Below are 24,830 nucleotides of genomic sequence, written 5' to 3' on the forward strand. Positions count from 1 at the left end.
AGTGTTGTCCTCCTCTTGCCATTGCCACAGTGGACACGGGCAATAGTCAGAAGGAACCAGGGGGAGGGGGGCAGGGAGGGAGGTGGAGAAGCAGTCCTTTGGTGGTTGTGGAGGCCTGGCTGCACTGAGCCTGGCGTGGCCCCAGATTGACGCTTGCCAAAGACTGGGACGTCGCACTGACATATTTTGGATTAGTAGCTGGCTGTGCCTTTCCATTGACAAAAATGCAGAACTGAAGAAATATATGTGCCCCTGCCTGTGAGATAGGCAAATGGCCTGGTGGTGCTGTCAGCAGACCATCACTGCGTGGGTCTCAGAGCTTCAGGAGGGGCCTGTGCCTCGGGTTGACATATTTAGGGCCCTGTCCTTGGAATGGTTGTAGAGCCGGCAGATCCTGACAGTCAGGCTGTTTGCCAAGGGAAGTACGAGGGCATAGCATTCTTTACGAAGGGACCCCGATCCGGAAGTCCCAGGTGGGGGTCCAGCCGCGTGGCAGTGCTGCAGCTCAGGTGACTCGCTGCTGTGGGCCCTGGGGGAACATCTGTTCTAGTCCACAAGGAGTGTCTGCTCCGGGTCTTGTCTCTGGGTGGGGCCAGCCATGCGGTTCCGCACATCAGGGAGCCCGCAAGAGCGACCTTGCTAACATCTCAGTGCGTTTTATTACCACTTGGTTTGGGAAGATGGAAATCCCAGTTGCCTCTTACCTCACTCCCTTTACTCAGTTATCCCCAGGGGCCTCTGTTTGATGCTGCTGTGAGAAATTGAATTTGAGTCATCAGAGGTAACTTCAATTAGCAGCTCTGGGATAATGGCTGTACACCCGGGAGCCATAGCCAGAGTCCTGCCAGTAAGAGAGGCAGCTTTCTGCTGACAGAGCAGGTGGAAAGCTGGGAACATGGGTGCGTGTTCACTGAGGGATGCACTTGCTCTCTCTCCTTAGGTCGAGTTTGGAGGCCTTAGTCAGAGCTGTGGAAACACTTCAGCTCTAGCTGTCCAGAAGCAGAGGACCAAGCCATTGATTCCAGAAATGTGTTTTACCTCCACTGGCTGCAGCACGGACATCAACCTTTCTACCCCTTACCTTGAGGAGGACGGCACCAGCCTTCTCGTTTCCTGCAAGAAGTGCAGTGTCCGCGTCCATGCCAGTGAGTGCCTTGCCTGTCACCTGCGACCTGACCCAGGCGCCTGGGCTTCCTCAGTGCCGGTCTCACCCCATATTGGCCTCCCTCCAATCTGCCAGTGACCTCCCCAGGCCCTCAACTGCAGATTGCTCTTGTGTTGTTGGGGAGCTTGCTGCTGATGGACTTGGAATTGCACGGACTTCAGGGTCTACTTTGTGCTGTTCACTGGGCCTCAGATACCAGGAGGTGATTAGTCAGTGCTGCTCCCTACGTGTTTAAACCAGGCAGTGCACAGTCTCTGTCTTTTCGAGACTTTGGGCCATGGAGCTGTATGGGTGAACCCTTGGGTCCCGGACTCGAGAATTCAGGGGTTTTTCTCTAAGATTTGGTTGCAGCTTTCACACTGGTAGTGTATGGAAAGGAGTTGCAGGTGTACATTCTCACCCTGGCCTCTGGGTTTAATTTGCTCATCTTGATGTCCTTGTTAGGTTGTTACGGGGTACCCCCTGCAAAGGCTTCTGAAGACTGGATGTGTTCTCGGTGTTCAGCTAATGCCCTGGAGGAGGTGAGTTTTCCACACTGTTTCATCTTCCCTGGGACCCTTGGCTTTGCTCAGGGCCGGGCTTTTTCATGTGGACTTCCTATCTCTGGCAGTCTACACAGTGTGCCTGGTACACAGTGATGGCAAAGAGGGCAGATTGTCAGAATAAATCTCCAGGACAGCGTGGCTGCCGCCCATCTGTGGTGGGCCATGAATGGGGTCTGGAAGCTGTGTCAGCTACATTGTGTCCAGACCCCGTAGAGGTCCTCCTGAGGACCAGTTGTAAGCCACTTCAAAGAATCTTGCTATTGGGTTGGGGCATCAAAAGGGGCTCATAGTTCTTTTGGTAGCTTTCTTGTCATCAGCCCCTGTCCCGGAACCTAGCAGTACCCCATGTAGGAGGCAGGCAGGGCCCTGTAATGCCTGCAATTTGAGCAGAGTGTTCTTGGTGACTGCTTCCAGTTATTATTAGCAGAAACAGCGAAGAGGATTATGTTGAGTCAAGCGAATACTTGGTGTACTTTAGCCCTGGGTGGTCTCCCTGTCTTCCTGTAGGGCAGTTCTGCTTACATGGACTGTGTAGGCAAGGCCCCACATGCTGGTAAGCCGCTTTCTTATGTGGTGGCTGCAGTTACCCAAAGGAGGCCAAGGAGAGAGCAGATTGGATATTAATGACTTGGTGGTAACCCCCCTTCCACCCCCTCCCTTCTTGGCAGGATTGCTGTTTGTGCTCATTACGAGGGGGAGCCCTACAGAGAGCCAATGATGACAGGTGAGTTTCTGAGCGGTGGCTCTGATGCTCTGTTCCGGAGCAGCGTGCAGAGAGGCACTGGGAGGGCAGTGGCTGTTCGTCACAGTGACTGATGGAGGGTTTGGGAAGCACATCATTGGAGCTGGAATAGCATCGCCAAGACTAATTTTAAAAACGGGATGCCCAGGGGAGCCAAGCAGCCTTAGACCTTTCCGATCTAGCTTCTTCTCTGAGGAGGAGATGTAAGTGCTGTCTTCCTTGCAAGGAGCCAAGACAGACTCAGAGGTTTGGAGAGCCCGCATAGGTGATACAGAGGCTCTAGGGGCCGGAAGTGAGGACAGTTACTTTATTGTAGCTGGGGCTGGTGTAGAGGTGGCTGTAGCCAGGGGCTTGTGAGCACTTGTCCACAGGCAACACACCCTGGCTTAGACTTACTCTCGGAAGGAGGGTGCATGTCCTTTGGGAGCAGAATGGGACGTGGAGGAGAGCTCAGCCTTGCCCACCTCATGTGGAGTACGATCCACAGTCTGGGCATCGTTGCTGGCAGGCAGTAGCCTTTCACCGAGCTGAGCCTTTGTGCCTGGTCTCCGCATATGTGTTCGGAGGTAGAAGCATGAGGCGGATGAAGGGCTTGCTCTGCAAAAGCTGGCTGAGTTGGGGTGTGCCCACAGTGGGCAGCCAGTGGTGAGTATCCTCCTTCCAGCTCCTGTCCCATGGGGACTGGAGCCCTGCTGCAGTGCAAGAGCCTCCCCCACCCTTCGTGCCATTTCAGGTAGACGACTCTTCTCCTTGCCGCTTCCACGCCTTTAAAGACACTTGTTGCCATTTTTTAAGGCCACCGTGTTCCTCATAGTTGTGAGAGAGCACTATTGCAGGTTCTTCCTTACTTGGAGTAGAAGTGGCTCTGCTTGAGCCCCCCGCCTTCCTCGTATATTCCTGATTCTGCCCTTGTGGGGCCGCGCCCAACCAATCTGCTCTAGCTCTCTTGCACAGAAGCCCCACTATGTGTGGTAGGTTTCCACCGGGCCTGGTTTCAGGGGCTCTCATCATGGTGCACGTCAGTTTCTCAGAATGCCCAGAACAGTAACTCTCCCAGGGGGTTCATTGAACAGAGCTATCAGAGTAAGGCTTGGGCCAGACCTTAACAAGTGAGGGTGCTGTGGATGAAGGGAGCAGAGGGAGAGGTTATCTCAGCCCCGGGGAAGAGTTTGGGTAAAGGCCTAGAGGGGAGATCTATGGCTACTGGCAGACAGGGCACCCGGGGAGACATTTTGAGACATTACCACCCTGCTTCTGTGGTAAAAGAAGTCTTTATAGAGCTCTCAGATTTGTTTTCACTCCCTGAAACCTGCCGCACTCAATTAGCTCTGGTTGTACTCATTTTGCAGCAGACTGGGAATGAATCTGTGGTGTGAGAAGCACAACCCTGGGCTAACCCAGGGCGGTTTGCTGGGGACCCATCCCCTTACTCAGTATGGAGACACTCCTGGTTCTTACCTTGCTGGGCCTGGGGACCTTGCAGGTGGAAGTAAGAGGCCATCTTGGGTCAGGGACGGAGCACTGTGGGCAGGCCCACTCGCTCTTGACTCTTGATAGATTTGATGAGGAGGCCGCAGAGCCTTGGAGCCAGAGGTGACTGAGGTAGCCTTTGCCTTTTGGCAGGTGGGTCCATGTGTCTTGTGCTGTGGCAATTTTGGAAGCAAGGTTTGTCAACATTGCCGAAAGAAGTCCAGTGGATGTGAGCAAAATTCCCCTGCCCCGCTTCAAACTGGTAAGGAAGAGATGGGTTTGGGGACTCTGTCCGCCATTGCCCCATTTACACGTTTCTGGGTGGAGAGCACAACAGTCCTGAGGGCAGCCTTTCCTCTGCGTGACCCAGTGTTCCTCTTTTACCCTTGGTTTTGGTCAGAGGCTCTGAGTCACCGTATGGTTAAAACTATTTCATGAGAACACACGTGTTCAGATGGGAGTTTGGAAGAGGTGTGTGTGTCCTCTTCTTTTGGGAGGAAGGTTGCTCATTGGGCACTGTGCATCTGGGCTGGGGAACGGCAGAGGAGACAGCACTGGTAGCTCCTGGAGTCCCTGGCTTGCCTCCCTTATGTTGTAGAAATGTGTCTTCTGTAAGAAGCGGAGGAAAAGGACCGCCGGCTGCTGTGTGCAGTGTTCTCACGGCCGCTGCCCGACTGCCTTCCACGTGAGCTGCGCCCAGGCTGCGGGGGTGGTGATGCAGCCCGACGACTGGCCTTTTGTCGTCTTCATTACCTGCTTTCGGCACAAGATCCCCAGTCTGGAGGTGAGGGAGGATGCTGGTCTGCAGTCCTCTTACCTGTCTCTAGGATCATTTTCTCTGCAGGCTGTCCATTAATTGTGTTGGCAAGTATGCTCCCTGGTGTTCTGCCTCGTGGAGAGTGCCGGTGAGGAAGGGACAAAGAGGTGGCCCCAGTTCATCCCTGCTCCCTGCCTGGCACCAGACTGCTTGTGGTTGGGTCCTTGTGATTATCTGTGTACTTGTCTGCCACTCCTCCTCGAGGGGCCCTAGCTGCTGCTGCTTTTTTTGTTTTTAAAGATTTATTTATTTATTTGACACAGAAAGAGATCACAAGTAGGTGGAGAGGCAGGCAGAGAGAGAGGACGAAGCAGGCTCCCTGCTGAGCAGAGAGCCCAATGCAGGACTCGATCCCAGGACCCTGAGATCATGACCTGAAGGCAGAGGCTTAACCCACTGAGCCACCCAGGCGCCCCTGGGCCCTAGCTTCTTAATGGGAGCGCTCCTGTTCCCTGACACTATGTCCAGGACACAGCGGGGGCTTGGCAGATAGTGTGAACTGGAGGAGAGACCTCAGAGGACTTAGCCCTTAATGAGCGTACGGTAGAGATTTTTGTGCTTCTCTAAATAGTGAAACTTGGAGAAAATTACATGTCATCCCAGCTAGACAAGTTATGAGAGGGTTTGGGTAGAAGGTGGCAGTTGAAGTGGGACTTCAGCGGAGGTAGGAGTTGGGGCGCCTGTGTGTCTCAGGGTGTTAAGCCTCTGCCTTCGGCTCGGGTCATGATCCCAGGGTCCTGGGATCGAGCCCTGCATCGGGCTCTCTGCTCATCAGGGAGTCTGCTTCCCCCTCTCTCTCTGCCTGCCTCTCTGTCTACTTGTGATCTCTCTCTGTTAAATAAATAACTAAAATCTTTAAAAGAAAAAAAAAAAGGAAGTAGGAATTGTGAGAGGGAGGGCTTTTGGGCCTCAGAAGCAGAGTGAACACGTGTGGGAGAACAGACACGTATGACTCGTTCTGGGAATGTGGCTGGGCTGGCGGTTGAGGCCCTGGACTGCCCTTCTTGGGAGTTTGAGTTCTCTTTTGCTAGATGAGAACTTTTCAAAAATTATGATTTTGAGCCATATTTCATAACAGTTACTCTGGTAGTGGATTCAGAGGCCCAAAGAATAAGAATTTGAGACAGGGAGACTGGTTAGTCTGGGAGTGGAGTGAGGTCTGCAGTGGGAACACACCAGGTAGAGCTTTGGGGTCACATCTCACTGGGGAGTCCTATGATGGGTGGAATTGACGGTTTGTTGACCATCCTAGAGAGGGGACATGGGGAAAGGGGTGAAGGCGTGTGAATTGAAAAGGGCTCAAATTACTTCCCTGAAAGATGGGGAGAGTGCAAAAATGATGCTATTAACTGTGACCAAAACTGATTCAGAGTAGGGCTTCCAAGGGAAAGGGGGAAAGGGGGGAAAAAGAGGGTAGGACCTTTGACTTTGAGATCATTTCTGGAGAATTCTGATGGAGCCACCAGCAGGCAGCTGCTTTAACTAAGACGGTGAAGTTTTGGATCTCACCAGTTTTTAACAGGGTAGTTCAGTCCAGTTGCCGTTAAAAACTGGGCCCTGGAGATTCCTAATATGAGGAACAGATGGCAGAGCAGAAGCCAGTGAAAGTAGCTGAGGAAGTACAGACAAAGCCGGTGGAGAGAGATGGGGGGCTGTGTGCTCTGGGGCGGGAAGCTCTGGTGTCATGTTCATCGGTGCCCCACGCTGCGGAGTCACCATGGGGTCTTGTGGTCAGGAGCCGGACTGTAGTTGGGGGAGTTAGAGTTGAATAAGAGAGGCCGCGATAAAGCCTGTCAGCAGTACAGTGAGCACGGTAGTGCAGGACACAAGATACTGGTCTGGAGGAGCAAACCCGTCACTACCATGTGGCATCATGGCAGAGGTCTTACTGGCTGACTGCATTCTTTTTCATAAAGGTCTTTCACTGAGCACAAGAGACAATCAGGTGGGTGAGGAGCTCAGCAAGAGGGAAGCTAGTCTTTGTGAGGGAGAGACTGGAGGGGCGGTGGGTGAGGTTGCGCTGAGCCTTACTGGCTCAGGGGGCAGGAGTTTGGTTATGGAGGCAGGACAGTGACTTGGGCATTGCCATTGGCTCTCCATATCCTTAAATTGGCAGCTGTAGACTCCTGGTGCTGTGAGAAAAGGGGGGACCGTCAAGTACTTCTTTCACTCTTTCACCCTTCAAATACTGACTGAGCCCCTTTTACGTGTCAGGCTCCCGTGTGGGTGCTGGGAGTGTCCAGTGAACCAGGCAAAACTGAGCCTGTCCTGCTACATGTAGTCGAAAGACTGGGAGAGACGTGTAAACGTACAGTGTATCTGATGGGGAGGAGTGTGGTGGATGAAAACATAGCAGGATAAGGGGAGTAGAAGAGGCGTAGTAAGCCACAGTGTCCATAGGTTGACACTGGGATGTGAGGGGGCTGGTGTGCAGCTGACTGGGGAACAACATTTCCGGTCAAGGGGCCCCGCAGGGCTAAGATTGAGCTGTGGGCCTGTTCAGTACACATGCTGAGGGTTCAGCAAGGCCACCATTGTGACAGAGCACAGTGCTTGGGGAACTCAGGGGGCAATGGTTGGAGAGGATGCCACCAGATGCTCTGGGATCCCATTTGCATCAAGGGCAAGTTCAGAACAAGAGCCAGCAGGGCTAAAGTGGGGAGTCCCTGGTCACATGCAGCTGAGGACCTCTGGGGGACCTTGACCGTTGTGCTGTAGCCCTGAGGATAGAGCTCGTGCTGAGATGAGCGTGGAGCAGTGTCTGGGGCCCTGGGCTCGGGTCTCCTGAGGAGTGTCTACCCTGTTGTGTGAGCTGTGTGCAGGAGTGGGTGCGGGAGTAGGTCCGTGTCTGGCAGCAGTAGGGAAGTGACAAAGGTTTCTTCTGAGAGACAGTCTGGGGTAAGGGAACTAGGCGGGCGGTGTAAGACAGTATGGACCGGGAATTTAGGAGCTGCTGCATTTATGGAGGAGAACGGGATGCTAGTGTTTCATAGAATCCCTGTAGAGGTGTGGGTATCTGAAAAGTCCGGGTCCACCTGCCACCCTTAGTCCTTTTTACATTTTCATTTCCGTGCTCGTCTCTCCCTGGGAAAGAAAAACCAACTGATCTTGGTTCCCATTTTCCAGTCCTGTCAACTGGATGTGGGAGTAACCTCCGCCTCTTGTTTTTCCCAGCGTGCCAAGGGGGCCTTGCAGAGCATCACCGCCGGCCAGAAGGTCATTAGCAAGCACAAGAATGGGCGCTTCTACCAGTGTGAGGTGGTCAGGCTCACCACCGAGACCTTCTATGAAGTTAACTTTGATGATGGTTCCTTCAGCGACAATCTCTATCCCGAGGACATAGTGGTAATGACTGTGAGGAGCTGCTTGGGTGGTCTGGGTTGAGGGTGTTTCTGGGTCTGGCTGACAGATTGACTGTGTGCCTGCTTGCCATCTTTAGCCAGGCCCGAAGTTCATCAGTCTTTCCCTGAACAGAAAGGAGCGTTTGTGTTGGTCTTTCCTCACCAAGAAAATTGTGTGCTGCTGGGCTACCCTGTTCCGTCTAGAAGCTCACAGGAATCTTTGTTTTCTGCTGTACTTTGTACTTTGCTTCTTCAGTCTTAGCCAACCTTGCAAGGGGCTGTAAGGCCATGCAAGAGCGCAGGCAGTGGTATTGGCAGGGGGCCAATACCAGCTCGTTTGCTTATCAGTAGCTGTGTGATTTTGGAGAATTAGCCAACTCTCTTTCCTGTCTGGTCCCTCTTAGTAGACATGGAATTTGGTTTGGTTCTTTTTATTTTTTATTTTTTATTTTTTAAAAGATTTTATTTTTTATTTATTTGACAGAGAAATCACAAGTAGGCAGAGAGGCAGGCAGAGAGAGGGGGAAGCAGGCTCCCTGCCGAGCAGAGATCCTGATGTGGGGCTCGATCTCAGGACCCTGAGATCATGACCTGAGCTGAAGGCAGAGGCCTAACTCACTGAGCCACCCAGGCGCCCCTTGGTTTGGTTCTTTATAGGTGACGACTTCTGGGCCAAGTGGGAACTACTTAGGAGCTCTCCCTGGCCTGCTTAAGTTATTGACACCCGACACCCACACTTCTAGGTTTCCTGGCTCAGTATTGAGGACTTAGTTCAAGTTTCCCTTATCCTTACTCTGCCTTTTCGTATGTTAGACTGAGCACCAAGGTAGAGGGATGAAGCCACTTCTGCCTTTAGCAAATCTAGTATTCCCCACCTTTATACTGCATTAGCAACCTAGTTGCTAAAACCACATTCATAAGTTACAAGGTAGACTTGAGTCACAGTAAAGATGATGTTAATAGTATCTGTGGCAGTAGAATAGGTGTAACTTACCAAGCTTTTCTGCTATACTAAATGCTTTATGGCAGGTGTCTATCTCACTTTTCATACCAGTTCTGAAAAGCTGGTATCTCTAATTTACAAATCTGTGATCTCAGGACTCTGTTTTCTAAAAGTTACTGAGGACCCCACAGGTTTTTTTTTTTTTTTTTTGTGGGTAATGTCTTTTGGTGTTTATTGGAAATTAAAATGGAGATAACTAATTTAAAAATATATATATATTTTTTAATGGGGTGTCTTGGTGGCTCAGTTGGTTAAGCATCTGCCTTCGGCTCAGGTCATGATCCCAGCGTGCTGGGATCAAGCCCCACATTGGGCTTCCTGCTCAGTGGGGAGCCTGCTTCTCCCTCTGCCTCTGCTGCTCCCTCTGCTTATGCTGTCTCTTTCTCTGTCAAATAAATAAATAAAATCTTTTTAAAAGTAAATTAAAAAATCTTAAAACAATCTGGGTTTTTTAATTGAAAAATAACCATTTTAAAGCAATATTAGAGGGAGGAATTCCATTTTTCTACAATTCTGCAAATCTCCTTATTCTTTTAAGATTTTTATTTATTTATAAGTAATTTTTACACCCAACATGGGGCTCAAACTCTTGACCTTGAGATCTAGTCACATGCTCTACTGGCTGAGCCAGCCAGGCACCCCAGATTCTGCAAATCTCTTTAATATATCTTCATTCATTCCGTTGTAATGTATTGTTTTGGTTAAAATATATGAAGAAAATTCAGCCTCACGGGGGAGGAGTGTTTTAATCACCTTTCACACCATTGTGATTATTCTTTGGGTACTACACCAAAAGTCAATGAGGAGTGGCTTCTTAAAAGTTAGTTGCAGGGTGGAATCTGAAAGTAGGTCAGTGAACTTATATTAAAATCCACTGGCTTATGTTGTACTGAGAATGAATCTTTACTTACCCCTAATTTTGTAACATCATACATTGGGTATTTAGAAAGTACTCATGCATTAGACTATGAAGATCTTCCAAATGTTAATTTTTTTTTAAAGATTTTATTTATGTATTTGACAGAGATCACAAGTAGGCAGAGAGGCAGGCAGAGAGAGAGAGAGAGAGATTGGAGGCAACAGGCTCCTTGCTGAGCAGAGTCCGATGCGAGGCTCGATCCCAGAACCCTGGGATCACGACTTGAGCCGAAGGTAGAGGTTTTAACCCCCTGAGCCACCCAGGCGCCCCTAAATGTTAAATTTTTTTTTTTTAAAGATTTTATTTATTTATTTGACAGAGAGAAATTACAAGTACACTGAGAGGCAGGCAGAGAGAGAGAGAAGGAAGCAGGCTCCCTGCTGAGCAGAGAGCCTGATGCGGGACTCGATCCCAGGACCCTGAGATCATGATCTGAGCCGAAGGCAGCGGCTTAACCCACTGAGCCACCCAGGCGCCCCTAAATTTTTATTATACAGTATCAAAACCCACATTTATTAGTATAACTGCTCAGAAATAAATTTATTTATTTAAATATTTATTTATTTATTTATTTATTTGAATTTAAATAATCTCCATACCCAACATGGGGCTTGAATCCATGACTCCAAGATCAAGAGTCGCATGCTCCACCTGGTGCCCCTCAGAAATAACTTCAAATTTGGCAAGGCTTCAAGCTTAGTATGGTGATACAACTTCCCTGGAGTTCTAATTTTTCTAAAAGCTTAAGTTTTATTATTGGCAGTACTATGACTTCTTTTCCTTGAAGTGACAGGCTTATTTCATTCATTTCCAAGCGGATGTCTGCCAGTACTCAAGTCTGAATAACCGTAGTTTGTCAGCCAGTTTTTCAAATAGAGCCAGTGCTCCATGAAAAAAGCAGCTCACAGGTCGGTTACACGGCACTTTTCCTCAAGATAAGCATTGTTCTTCAGCAGGTAGCCAAAGTGTCCGCCTCTGAGTGCTCACATGTACTCAAGGACTAAAATTTGACAAAGCAAGTTTTTCTGCTTCATCAAGAGACATTGTTAGGTGAAACCAGGAATTTTTCCTTTTTTTTTTCCTTCCCTCCTAAATTATGAGCGCACAGCGTTGAGGAATACGATAACAACTGCTGATGCTCGCAGCCGCTGCCTTTTGCTGAGGAACAAGCAGTTTTACCTGTTAGTGCTTTTACACCATAGCTGCAAAGGTCAACTCAGAGAAAGAGGCTAATGTTTTTTTATACTCTGAAATCCTCATTCTAGTATTTCTTCAGGGCAGAGCTCTGTCCTCTGATCTTTAGCAGGACAGTTAAAGGATTGTGAGAAGAATTCTTGGTCTTGGCACTGTGTTTATTAAGTTTCCTGGAAGCTTACTCTGGCTGCCCTTTTCTGTCACCTCAGAGCGTCGGGAGTAGAGATACGGGGCTGACTTGGACTCAGCAGGCAGCTCTTTAACTTGTATCTCTCAGCTCAACGAGAGCCTGACTTGCTTGGGCAGACATCTGAACAGGAATTTGTCCTGGTTCCTTCTTCCCTAAGTAGATGGTGATGAGGGATCTTCCTTTCACTCTTCTTACTTACTGTTCCCTCAGAGTCAGGACTGTCTCCAGTTGGGTCCTCCCGCTGAAGGAGAGGTGGTCCAAGTGAGATGGACAGATGGCCAAGTCTACGGAGCCAAATTTGTGGCCTCCCACCCCATCCAGATGTACCAGGTAGCCAAAGGTTTTTTTGGGGGTGCTGGGGAATACTTGATTGATTCAGTGTTTCCTCCGAGGGGAGCTCTAGGGAGAGCTCACCTGTTAGTAACCCTTTCAGAGTGTGCGGCTGCCCTGTGTCCTGTCTGCCAGAAGCGGCTTCATTTTGGTAGTCCTTTTTTCAGTGTTCTGGATCCTTCCTGTGATGGCAGGAAATTGCCACTGTGCACAGCGGACCAGGGAGTCAGGGATATCACAGCCAAAGGTCTTTGTTTACTTGGTAGGTGGAGTTTGAGGATGGCTCACAGCTTGTGGTTAAGAGAGATGACGTGTACACGCTGGATGAAGAGCTTCCCAAGAGGGTCAAATCCAGACTGGTGAGTGTGCCTGCTGTGTGCCCTTGACTGGCGAGCATGTTTCTGTGTGCCCTTGACTGGCGAGTGTGCCTTCCGTGTGCCCTGTATTGGTGAGCCTGTTTTCTGTGTGCCCTTGTCTGGCTAGTGTACTTTCTGTGTACCCTTGACTGGTGAGCATGTTTTCTGTGTGCCCTTGACTGGTGAGTGTGCCTTCCGTGTGCCTTTGACTGGTGAGCGTGTTTTCTTTGTACCCTTGACTGGTGAGTGTACTTTCTGTGTACCCTTGACTGGTGAGCGTGTTTTCTGTGTGCCATGACTGGTGAGCATGTTTTCTACGTGTCCTCGACTGGTGAGTGTGTTTTCTGTATGCCATTGACTGGTGAGTGTGCTTTCTGTGTGCCCTTGACTGGTGAGCGTGTTTTCTATGTGTCCTTGACTGGTGAGTGTGCTTTCTGTGTGCCATTGACTGGTGAGTGTGCTTTCTGTGTGCCCTTGGCTCCCATCTGGGAGGGAGCGAACAAAGCAAGGGTGTGTCCTTTTGTTCTTTCCTCTGGGTGGTTGGCTACAGAGTGCTCATTTGGCTTGCTTATTCTTCTGTAGTCTGTAGCCTCCGACATGCGCTTCAATGAGATTTTCACGGAGAAGGAGGTTAAGCAGGAAAAGAAACGGCAACGAGTGATCAACTCAAGATACCGGGAGGATTACATCGAGCCTGCACTATACCGAGCCATCATGGAGTAGGTGCTTCTGGGGGCCAGCAGGTGCCCAGCCATCAAGGCGACAGCACTGGGGTTCCACAGCACAGCAGACACTTGGAACTCTGAAGTCTCTGCAAGTGAAGTTGTAAAATGAAAAGGAATGGAATAACCGACCCCATCATCCTCTCACGCCCCCGTTCCCCGTCGCATTCCGCTGTAGTGAAAGGACAGCCTTTCTTGGACATGTGGCAGCAGCCGCCTATCTCCCCGCTGAAGGGCTGTGCACTGAAATGCGGGGCTGCACTGGCCCTGGTCTACAGTGGGGTCGACTGTGCTGGCCGGGCTGGTTGCCTAGGACTTAGCTTCCTAACAGTCACCTGCACCAATGAGGCCGAGGTGCTGGTGCTTACTCCCTCCCCCTTTTGTATTTATGTGTGTGTATGTGTGCGCCCGCGCGTGTGTGTGTGTGAGTGTGTGTGTGTTTGGTTGGACCAGCTTCTGCCAGCCCCTGGCCTTTACTTTCTTCCTTGCCTGTCCAGGGCAACAAAATGTGAAATTCTGCCCTCAGTTGAGCTGAGTAAAGGCTCTTGGGGGTTGGCTGGAGATGGAGTGTGGCATCTGTCTGTCCCTGGAACTGCCTCGAGAGAGTGCTGGCAAAGCTGCAGTATCGAGATGTCACAGAGTTAATGCCTCCTCTTCGTCCTGTCTTGGAGGAGAAGACTGGGGGTAACATGGGTGTGTGCCTGTTCATGCTAGGCACAGAGCCTCTGTGGCATAGTATTAGAGGGTATGGCTGGGGAATACCCTGAAGGGGGTTCTTAACAATGGAAGCAGGCAGAGCCTGGTGGGTGATTCTGTCAACAGAAAATTGCAATCATGCAGGGGCTGGGAGGGTTAAGATGAATTGGGGCCATTGGAGACCAGGGGCAGGTTTAGACATGTCCCTGGTCTGGGGGTGGGAGGGAGCTGATTTGGGGGTGGGGGTGGGAATGGAGGGCAACACTGAAGGGGTTAAACAGGTTTTTGCTCCTCATGAATTTGTTTGCCTGGGCCCAGGATTGGAGGGCTTCACACCTATACCCTGTGTATACAAGAATCAGATTTATAATACTTCCCTGTTTTTTGTTACGTATGAACGCTATAAACCAAATTATTTTGAAAACTGGTGCATCACCTTGTCCTTAGCAATAAAATGTGTTGAGCAGAGGATTGGTTGTGTCTGCCCCAAGGAGCCTGAGTGGCCCAGGGTCAGGCTGGGGGTGTATCTAGTCATAAATTCTGGAGCAGGGCCAGGTATTTTAAAGTTGGTTTTTTTTTTTTTTTTAATATCTATTTATTTGACAGAAAGGCAGCGTAAGAGGGAATACATGCAGTGGGAGTGGGCAAGGGAGAAGCAGACTCCCCACTGAGCAGGGAACCCAATGTGGGGCTCAATCCCAGGACCCTGGGATCATGACCTGAACCCAAGACAGGTGTTCAACCACCCAGGTGCCCCCAGGGCTAGGTATTTTAAGAAGACTCAGGCAGGACCAGGAAGCTGTCCTAAAAGTGATGGGTTCCTTGTCAAGGTCTGGTCCTGTGGCTGTGTGCTAGACCAGGCAAGATGTCAGACACATGGGAGGCAGAGGCACTTGTGGCTCTGAGCACCTTGTTTTGTTTCCTTTGCGTTAGGGATGGGAAGGAGGGAATGGAAGACCAGACCACTTTCACAGTCAAACAGGGTTTAGTCTCTCACTTCTGCTACACTTGATTATCTTCACCGAGCTGGTCCAATTTAATACCATGTGTTCCATGCAAACTGGAACCAGCCTAACAGTGTTTTAAGGGACTCGGCCCCCAGTGGGATCCAGTGGGGTCTTGAAGCTTGAAGCTACTTTGAGCTGTCTGTAGTTGGTGAGAAACTTCCCTGGAGGATCCAGTCCCTTTGGTGAGTTCCTGGGGTATAGGTGGTTGAGGATGGAGCAGGAGCAGGGCAAGGAGGCGCCAGTGACTATGAGCCAGACAGCTCCAGCTGGTCCTTGGATGACCAGGCACTTGTTTCATGGCCTGTCTAGGTGCTAGGGAGGCTTGGGTCAGCTCAGCCATTCTCAATGCTGCTTTATATCCCAGGGCTTGGGAGGCGGTCGCTACATGGTGTCTGATTGTGGAGGGGAAGGGAGGAACTGCAGGTTTCAAAGACAGTTTTCTATGACAACTCCCTCCTGGGGCCAAGAAAGGGAAGCTGAATTTTTTGTCCCAACATCCAACAATTCATTTGGGAGAGGAGGTGGGACTGGTCTTAATGGATTGCTGAGCCCTGGGAGCACATATCTTTGAAGGGAAGGAACACACTAATCTAGACTTGGCAGGGTCCCAGACCCTCCTACCTCTCACAGACCCCCACCATCTCCATCCCCATTCCTGCTGAAGGACCTGCAGGGCTGAGGTGCCTGGTCTAACCCCAGCAAAGCTCTTAGCAGCTGAGCTTTCTAGACATTATGCACCTTGGATTTTGGCTTAAGTACCAACTCCGGGGAAACCGAAGTTTAAAGAGGGGATGAAACTTGCTCAGATCCTACAGAACAGGCCTCTTCCTCCTTGCCTGCCAGTGCAGTCAGGCCCAGGCTGTAGAGGATGGATCCAGGGAAGCCTTTTTGTCAGGGCAAACAGCCCTCCTTTCCTAAGGTGGCATCTCTGGGATGGCAACCAAGGATCACAGCCCGACAGTACCTTCTCCCTTCTGTCCATCCCATCGGTGGTGGTAAACGTTTCAAATGGTGCTCCAGGTGCATATGCTGGTGTTCAGGGGCGGGAATGACTGTAGGGTGGGAGAGAGCTGGGACCTCGGGAGCTGCAGGGCGAGTGGTCCTGTGCACGGACTAAACATTTTCTGCCACACTGAAATGGGCAATACAGCAGGGAACCCTGTTTCCGTATATACCACAGGATAGGGCAGGGTCACCCAGCCCGTAGAGGCTGCCAAACCTTGGGCCTCAGGGAGCCCACCAGCGGCGCTCAGCCAGGCATCCGGCGGCAGCTGCGGCCCTTGTGGAATGACGGTGGCCAGCCTGCATCTGCGCCCGGGCGGCCGCCGGCCCTTCGCGCGCCTGCGAAACAGACTCCGGAGGAGCTGGGTCACGCCCGCGGGCATCAGATTTTCTTTCTCCCGGCCAAGAAGCTGGGGGAGGAGAATTGCTCCAGGCGGCGGATGTGCCCCGGAAAACTGAGGCGAGATGTCCCCGCTGACCTGCAGGCCGGGCCGCCTCAGCCGGACGCTGCTCCGCACCTCCTGCAGCCCGGGTCCCCGCGGAGGGTGGGGTGGGCGGGTCGGGAAACTGGGGGTGCCCGTGCCTATTGGGTCTCCGCGAGCTTGCGCTCGCCCGCTGCCGCAGCGCAGCTCTGCATTGGTCAGCCCGGCGCCCCGCCCGGCTCCCGCGGCCCGATTGGCCGCGGATGCCCGACCCCCGGCGAGGGCGCTGAGGCGGAGAGCGGGATTGGTGGTCGCAGCGTCCCCGGGTCGCGGCCGCGCGCTCCGCCCGCCGCTGCGTCCCCACTATGGCGGCGCCCATGCAGCCCACCGCGTCGTGGGCGCCCGCCGGGGTCCCCCGCGGCTGTTGCGGCCGCCTGCGCCCTGGCCTTCGCCTTCCCGCCCGCGTCGGGCCGGGCGCCGCCTCCCCGCTGCCTCCCTCTCCGCTGCGGTAAGGGCCAGTCGTGCGCGCGTCGGGGCGCGGCAGCCACCGCAGTAACAGTGGCCGCGCCACCCCTCCCCTCCCCTCCCCCGCCGCCCCTGGTCCCGGCGGGCGCGGAGTCCGCCCGCTCGCGCTGAGGAAGGGAGGGTGGGGGCACGGCCTAGTTGCACCCCCCACCCCCGAGCAATGAGGTCCGGCTTGGACTGGGGGCTCGGGCTCGGACTGCGGGCCCCGGGCCCCGGGCGACTTCGTCCGGGAAGGTGGGGCGGACAGCCAGGCCCCGGGGGAGGACGGCTGGACCCGGGCCGCGCTGTGTGAGGTCACCTGCGTGCGAGACCCCTCAGCGCTGCGCACCTTGGCGCAGAGGAGGAACGGGCGAGCGGGACTCCGCTGTGGGAAGAAAAGTCCAGGAAAAGCTTGAGCGGGAATCTGCCGCGCACTGGGTAGCGGTTGTCATTGCTTACCGCTTTGCTGGCAGCCAGACATTCGGGGGACCGGGTCAGTTTGATAGGCAAAGGACACCTTTCTGGCTTCCTTTCCTTCTGGCACTTCTCGCCATTGTTAATTCGGGAATCTTGCTTGCAAGACGAAATATCTTCGTGATGAGAGCAGGTTTGGAGAGGATGGTATCCCACGAATGTTTTGGGTTTCTTTTTGCCACTGCTCATTTTTAAGATTCCTTATTAAACTTCATTTCTGTTTTCGCTTCCCTCACAAACGAGGGAGGAGTGGAACGCGTGAACTAAATCAAAGTAGTTAATTGAGAGAGAGAGAGAGACCAATGAAAGCGGCTGTTATTTTGTAAAAACTGGGAACTTGTTTTGTGGATGTAATTTGAGTTGTCTATACTAGTTGAACTTGAAGGTAAAATAAAATCACTTATTAGGTTCCTGGAAGTAAAGTAGTCCTCATGGAAAATTAGGCTATCTCTAAGTCAAAATCACCTTGGAGTGATGATCGTTGAACTGTTTGGTATACCTTCAAGTCAAAAAGATTAAAAGGAAGCCGGCACAAAAATTTATGACCAAACTGTGTTTTCAGATCACATCTTAAGGCAGTAACAGCTCCTACGAAGAAAGATTTTTCACTCTAGGATATCTTGAAGTATTAAGTGATGAATCTCACTGTTTTGAACGTCTACGTATGTAGTCATGGTTAAATAAAAGTAGATTATTAAAGAGGGAATAAGACGTGCATGTTCTTAGAGTATTGACTTTGGATCATCAGTAGTGTCTCATGAATACATATTATTTGCAAGTCAGTAAGAATGGGGGGGGGGGGGCTGAAGACCTGTAATGTAAGAGACTTGTTCTGATTAGCCTAAGAGAGAGTTGTGGGAAAATAGGGCACACAGGACACTGATAACTGGTCATATTGCCTCTAGAATTCCTAGACAGTAGGTAGGAGAATCTGAGAAGAGAAGAAACGCATATATTTGAGAAAGGTTTCACAGGGAAGCTGACGCTTGCCTTAAGCCACAACTGGGTAAGCCTGAGGGATGAAGAATAAGAAAACGGGAAGATACAAGAAAGGATGGTCAGGGGGCAGGGGAGAACTGGAAATGCTCATAGGTGATTCCAGGAGGTTCTTGTTAGAGAAACTGGGAGGTAAGTTTGTATCAAAAAGGTAGGTGGGTGGCCTCAGATGGAGAAGTAACTTTGTCTCAGGCAGAGTAAAGGATAAAAAGGTAGAAGCATGTAACTCCAGCTAGCCTTTAGAAAAATAGACAGTAGCACTCTGTTCATTCTTGTCACTTTTCTGATTAATCCCAGCTGTGTGTACCGACAGTCCTTTTGACTACTGAGATCGAGGACTGGGGACTCTAGATGCCTTCTTGCCTTCCTTCTCTCCCCTTGTGTTCACTTTGTAGTCAGGTCTTGCAGCTAGACTCCCCACTGTTTTTGTCATCTGCTGCTTTCTATTTTTGCTGTCATCAGGCTTATTTGGGGTCATCGATACCATGATGTTGAGTTATTGTAGGAACCCCACCCCAAACATCCCCCCCCCTCCCAATCTATGCTATGTACTCCTCTCTCACTTCCAGGTATCTCACTTCCCTAGTCAAGACTTTAAACAGCTCCCCACTGTCCGTTGAATTAAGAACAGAACAGACTGGCAGAGACACTATGGTAAATTCATTTCTTGCATTCCCTTAGATTTTGTTATTTTTTCCAGGTCAGTAGAAGTGTTTGCTCTCTGTGCTTTGCTGTTTGTGCTTCATATCTTTGTTTATGTTGCTTTTTCTATCTTAAATGACCCCCTTGAATCTCTAATTGTTGGTTCTTACCCATGTTCAGGGCCATGTGCTATGGAACGTCCTCTGTGAAACTCCCTGTACTTTTCTTCCCATCTAGATGGGACTTGTCTCTCCTTTAAAACATTTTTTGTTGACAACTGTGCCAAAAATGCAGACTCTAGCAGGCCATCTGATTTTGCTACCTCCTGAGGGCACTATAAAACTCCCATAGATGGGAGTTTTATATGCTCTGAACTTGTTCAGAGCATAGACAGTCTTCATAATCTAATACAGTGTTTCGTACATAGTAGATACTTGACAGGCTTGGTTTGTTGTTGTTGTTGTTGTTTTTTTTTTTAAAGATTTATTTATTTATTTGAGAGAGAGATATTGAGTGTGCATGAGAAGGGAGAGGGTCAGAGTGAGAAGCAGACTCCCTCCTGAGCAGGAAGCCCAATGTGGGACTCCATCCAGGGACTCCAGGATCATGACCTGAGCCGAAGGCAGTTGCTTAATCAGCTGAGCCACCCAGCTGCCCCCAAAACAGTTTTTTTTAAAGATTTTATTTATTTATTTGACAGAGACACAGTGAGAGAGGGAACACAAACGGGGGGAGTGGGAGAAGGAGAAGCAGGCTTCCTGATGAGCAGGAAATCCAACAAGGGGCTTGATCCCAGGACCCTGAGATCGTGACCTGAGCCAAAGGCAGATGCTTAACCACTCAGCCACCCAAGCACCCCCTGAAAATAAAATCTTTAAAAAAAAGAGATCTGATGATCTGATGTATTGATCTGGAGGGCTTGGATTAGGCTGCATTAACAAAAATCCATTAAGACTTAAGTGGCTTAACAGAACAAAAGCGGATTTCTCACTAGCATGAGTGCCCAGGGAACTGTGCTCCTCACAGTCACTCAGGGACCCAGGCTGATGGAAACTCCATCCGAACATGGTGTTTCAATGATCATTTTGTTCTGAGTGAAAGATGGTGGTTAGGGGGCATGGTCCCTGGATGGCACATGTCACTTTCGTTCACATTTCATCCCCTAAGACAAGTCACATGGACAAACCTAACTTTAAAGAAGAGCAGGGAGGGGCACTTGAGTGGCTCAGTTGGTTAAATGTCCAGCTCTTGATTTCAGCTCAGATCATGCATGATCTCAGGGTCATGGGGTTGAGCCCCGCATTGGGCTCTGTGCTCAGCATAGGGTCTGCTTGTCCCTCTCCCTCAGCTCCTCCCCTACGCATGCTGTCTCTCTCTCAAACAATAAATAAATAAAATCTTAAAAAAAAAAAAAAAAAGAGCAGGGAATTGCAACCTTAGCATGTGCCTGGGAAGCAAAGAGCCAGATCTAATTGGTGGGCAGCAGGAAGGACTAACGCATCTTTTATGAACACTGACTAAGTAACCCAGGCGCCCTGAGATTTCACTTTTGATAAAGAATAGAAGCATAGAGTGTTTGTTGGAGCCGTGGTGCAGGAGACAAGATCTGGGTTGAAATCTTGTTTCTGCCACTAATTGTCTGACATTGACCAAGTGTCTTCTTGAGCCTGACATTATCAGTAAAATACGCAGGGTGAATCAATAGAGTTGGTTTATGTAAAGCGCTTTGCATAATACCTGGTTCAGACTAAGCAGTCGTGTTCATGAGTATCACCACCAGCAGCAGCAGGATTTGAAAAAACTTTTTAGCAAACCTAGGAATGTAAGTAGACGGCTTCCCTCAAATTTTCCTACCTTTTTTTCCCTGTCCTTGGATAGCATTCTTTTTTTTTTTTTTTAAGAGTATTTATTTATTTATTTGACAGACAGAGATCACAAGTAGGCAGAGAGGCAGGCAGAGAGGGAGAGAGAAGCAGGCTCCCTACCGAGCAAAGAGCCTGATGTGGGTCTTGATCCCAGGACCCTGAGATCATGACCTGAGCTGAAGGCAGAGGCTTAACCCACTGAGCCACCCAAGCGCCCCCTTGAATAGCATTCTTACCATATCTTTCTTATTTTCACGTTTGCCATATTTTATTTTACTTAGTTGTATGCATGTCTGTGTCCACCATCACACAAGGCACTCCAGTCACCTATTAACTGAGCAGGTGCTGTTAGGGGCTTGTGCTGTTTATAGTGGCCTCAGTAATGTCACTCAGGGAGCAAAAATCAGCTTTTGTTCTGCTCTGTTTTCAGCACTAGCAAGGCCCTGTGCTAGGTCATGGCATTGTAAGTTAAGAAAGGGATGGCACTGGCCTAAAGGAGCCTATAGTCTGGTAGGACCAGAAGCCAGTAAGCTGGCAGTTAAAATACATTGTCACAAAGACTGTGTTTGAGGGTCCCTTGGGATCTCTAAAATGAGACCTGCTATCACACTGGGAGTATAAATAACAGTTTTCTAGAAAGGTTCACACCTAACCTATGTCTTGAAGAATCGCTGGCTATTAGCTTGGTGGATGTGGGTTTCAAAGGCTTTCTGACAGGAAATGATGTGTGTAATGGCCTAGAAACATGAGCGAGTGTCCTCGCTCAGGCTACATCCTGAGGACACTTGAGTGGCAGGAGAGAGAAGGGTTGTGTGGAGGCTGCGAAAGGCACCTTGCGAAGGCTTTTTGAGTTCAGGAGTCAGAGCTTTATCCTGCAGAGGAGTAGGAGCCACTGAAGGATTTGAAGGTAGGAAATCAGCTTTGTTCCTTAGGAGGGTCACTGCGTGTGGAGGAGGCGGAGCAGCGGGTGCCCTGTTTCCCTGACAGGGGAAGTTCTGGGGTTTGCAGCCATGGTCCCATGCCCTGCTACACAAGAGTCATAGAATGTTCATGTCTGGGGAGAGATGAGAGTGAGGTGAATGGAGGGAGGGCACCAGATACACAGGGGCCGTGATGAGAGTGGGGCCTTGGGGTCCTTCCTGGGGGTGGAGGACAGCACCCTCTCCAGGGGTCTGCACCACCAGGATTTCCATCCTGATTTCCCTGGTTTCTGCAGCAGGACCTTGGGCAAGCTGCAGAACCCCTTGTGTCTTGTTGGTTTCCAAATCTGTGAAATGGGGTAAAAAATCCCTACCTTGCAAGGTTGCCGCTCTGGGGATACAAGCAGATAGGAAGCCCGGCACTATTAGATAACGGAAGGGCCTCCTGTGATAAAAATAACAGTTTTAGGATTTCTAATGTTTAGAATATTACCGGGTTCATGGTAGGTTCTCCTCAGCCTTCAGTCCCACCGCCTGGAGATAGCCACCGCCCACACTCTGGTTTTATTTCTACATCTGCAGTGATTGGTGAGTGCTGGTCTGGGAGTGGTAGGCATGGGAGATCTAGAAGGGAAGCATCGATATGGATAGCACACCGACTTAAACATTCTTTAAATGCCAACAGATTATATATGGCTCTTCAGCTGCTCCCGTCCCCACCCAGAAGCCACGAGTGCACAAGGGCACACGGGCACACACTCCTGCCCCGGTCTTTCTCCGATGTGCACACTGCACGTATGGCTAGAGCACGTGCTGCTTTGGCCTGTCGTCATTGACTGTGTCCCCCTGAAGTTTTGCTCCTCTACAGTCTTCTTCTGAGCATGGTTTTAAAGATGATAATGGGGCTTGAATCAGACTTGTTTTCCATTAGGTTCCTTCCTGGTCATCCCCACTGATGGGAGTTCCTCCCCTCCAAGCTCTTGTGCAACTTAATTTACTTTACTCTGATTAAATGTCACCTACTGTCTTCTTGTCTTACCATTCATTATTTGTCTACATGTCAGTGCCTTTCTCCTTTTCCTTGATGTCAGTTTTTCTTACAAAATCACAGAAAGATGGCATTATATATTTTTGACATGACTTTTAAAACCCCACTGAAACCTTTTTTTTTTTATTAAAGACTTTATTTATTTATTTGACAGAGAGAGAAATCATAAGCAGGCAGAGAGGCAGGCAGAGAGAGGGGGGGAAGCAGGCTTTCCACTGAGCAGAGAGCCTGAGGTGAGGCTCTATCCCAGGACCCTGAGACCATGACCTGAGCTGAAGGCAGAGGCTTCAACCCACTGAGCCACCCAGGTACCCCGATTATTATTATTTTTAAAGATTTTATTTATTTATTTGACAGACAGAGATCACAAGTAGGCAGAGAGGCAGGCAGAGAGAGAGGGGGAAGCAGGCTCCCCACCAAGCAGAGAGCCCGATGCAGGACTTGATCCCAGGACCCTGAGATCATGACCAGAGCTGAAGGCAGAGGCTTTAACCCACTGAGCCACCCAAGCACCCCTATTTTATTTTTTTTAAAAAGATTTTATTTGGGGCGCCTGGGTGGCTTAGTGGGTTGAGCCGCTGCCTTCGGCTCGGGTCATGATCTCAGGGTCCTGGGATCGAGTCCCGCGTCGGGCTCTCTGCTCAGCAGGGAGCCTGCTTCCCTATCTCTCTCTCTCTGCCTGCCTCTCCATCTACTTGTAATTTCTTTCTGTCAAATTAATAAATAAAATCTTTAAAAAAAAAAGATTTTATTTATTTATTTATCAGAGAGAGTATGTGGTAGACAGAGAGAGAAGCAGACACCCCACTGAGCAGAGAGCCCGACATGGAACTCTATCCCAGGACCTTGAGATCATGACCTGAGCTGAAGGCAGAGGCTTAACCTACTGAGCCACCCAGGCATCCTGAATTGTTGTTCTTGTTGTTTTTTTAAATTGAAACATAGTTGACACTTCATTACTGTCTTTAAAGTATGTGAAAAGTAAATTGTAAGGCAGCTATTCTTAAGAGTTTTTGGTCTCCGAACTTCTTTGTAAGTTTAAAGGTTATTGAAACCCCAAAGAACTTCCATTTTTGTGGGCTTTGTCTATTGGGATTTAATGTATTTTTTTTATTGTTTTTTAAAAATATTTATTTCAGAGATCACAAGTAGGCAGAGAGGCAGGCAGAGAGAGAGAGAGGAAGCAGGCTCCCTGCCAAGCAGAGAGCCCGATGTGGGGCTTGATCCCAGGACGATGGGATCATGACCCGAGCCTAAGGCAGAGGCTTAACCCACTGAGCCACCCAGGCGCCCCGGGATTTAATGTATTAAAACTTACTGAGAAAATTTAAAATTACAAGAATATCACCATACATTCCATTAGCTGTGAGGACAGTGATGTTGTCATTTGTCATCATATGTTATGTAGCCTCTGGAAAATCTGCCGGACCCTTGTGAGAAAATGAAAGCGAACAGGCAAATGGTGTCTGAGAATTATTATGAAAATAATTTTAAACTCGTGGATCTACTGAAAGGGTCTTGGGGACCCTTACAGGTCTCTGGACCAGTTTGAGACCTGCCAACATATAGATATAAGAGTTTTTGTACATGACACTTGTATATCTTTTTGGCAACAAAATGAAATAAAGTGGAAATACTCCTAAACATCAGTTTTTGTTTTTTATTTTGTTTTTTGCTTTTTGTTTGAGAGGAGATGAGGGACAGAGGGAGAGGGAGAGAAAGCGAGCATCTTAAGCAGGCTCCACGCCCTATGTGAAACATGATGTGGGGCTTGATCTCACAATCCTGAGGTCATGAACTGAAATCAAGAGTCTGTTGAAAACATCAGTTTTCAAAATGCACTCAGTACAGATTCTTTTAAAAAAAGTAACTAGTTTCTAGCTTTGGTTAATAACATGTTCTCTAGGGCACCTGTGTGGCTCAGTGGGTTAAAGCCTCTACCTTCGGCTCAGGTCATGATCTCAGGGTCCTGGGATCGAGCCCCGCATCGGATTCTCTGCTCTGCGGGGAGCCTGCCTCTCTCTCTCTGCCTGCCTCTTTGCCTACTTGTGATCTCTGTCGAATAAATAAATAAAATCTTTTATAAAAAGTTAAAAAACAAAAAACAAAAAACATGTTCTTTACCTTGAAAGGACAGTTATGTGAGTACTTTTGGAAAATCTGCTAAGTAGCATACTGCTAACAGATACTTGCCATTGCCAGTAATGGTCAGCAAACTGTGCCTTTCATACCAGAAATCTTTTTTTTTTTTTTTTAAGATTTTATTTTATTTCATTTTATTTTATTTATTTTATCAAAATCAAAAGTGGCATGATCCACCCCCTGAGCCAGCCAGGCAGGCCCATGTTTCCTAATGATGTACTTTTCACTCCCAACAACAGAACAATATAATGACATCTGTCACTAAGTCTTAATATGCCATATTGTTTCAGGGTTTTGTTTTGTTTTGCCTAAAAAAAT

General features: G+C 49.5%; 2 protein-coding genes across 4 annotated transcripts in view; both read left to right on the top strand.

Moving 5' to 3' along the window:
- KDM4A (lysine demethylase 4A) overlaps nt 1-13,914 on the top strand; it is a 45,752-nt gene extending 31,838 nt beyond the window's left edge. For both annotated transcript variants that reach the window (XM_082687200.1, XM_082687199.1), the window contains exons 14-22: nt 941-1,145; nt 1,610-1,686; nt 2,379-2,434; nt 4,076-4,184; nt 4,521-4,706; nt 7,914-8,084; nt 11,597-11,716; nt 11,983-12,075; nt 12,655-13,914. In XM_082687200.1, coding sequence (XP_082543326.1) covers nt 941-1,145; nt 1,610-1,686; nt 2,379-2,434; nt 4,076-4,184; nt 4,521-4,706; nt 7,914-8,084; nt 11,597-11,716; nt 11,983-12,075; nt 12,655-12,795 — 1,158 coding nt within the window. In that variant the 3' untranslated portion in view covers nt 12,796-13,914. The remainder of the gene's footprint in view (nt 1-940; nt 1,146-1,609; nt 1,687-2,378; nt 2,435-4,075; nt 4,185-4,520; nt 4,707-7,913; nt 8,085-11,596; nt 11,717-11,982; nt 12,076-12,654) is intronic.
- A 2,307-nt stretch (nt 13,915-16,221) lies between these two features.
- Nucleotides 16,222-24,830, top strand: part of ST3GAL3 (ST3 beta-galactoside alpha-2,3-sialyltransferase 3) — a 191,546-nt gene continuing 182,937 nt past the window's right edge. The window contains exon 1 of one of the 2 annotated variants that reach the window (XM_082687201.1): nt 16,222-16,429. The gene's annotated coding sequence lies outside the window, so the exon portion shown is untranslated. The remainder of the gene's footprint in view (nt 16,430-24,830) is intronic. The other variant, XM_082687202.1, reaches the window with a different exon arrangement.

The sequence above is a fragment of the Mustela nivalis genome (genome assembly GCF_964662115.1).
Source record: "Mustela nivalis genome assembly, chromosome: 10".
Taxonomy (NCBI): domain Eukaryota; kingdom Metazoa; phylum Chordata; class Mammalia; order Carnivora; family Mustelidae; genus Mustela; species Mustela nivalis.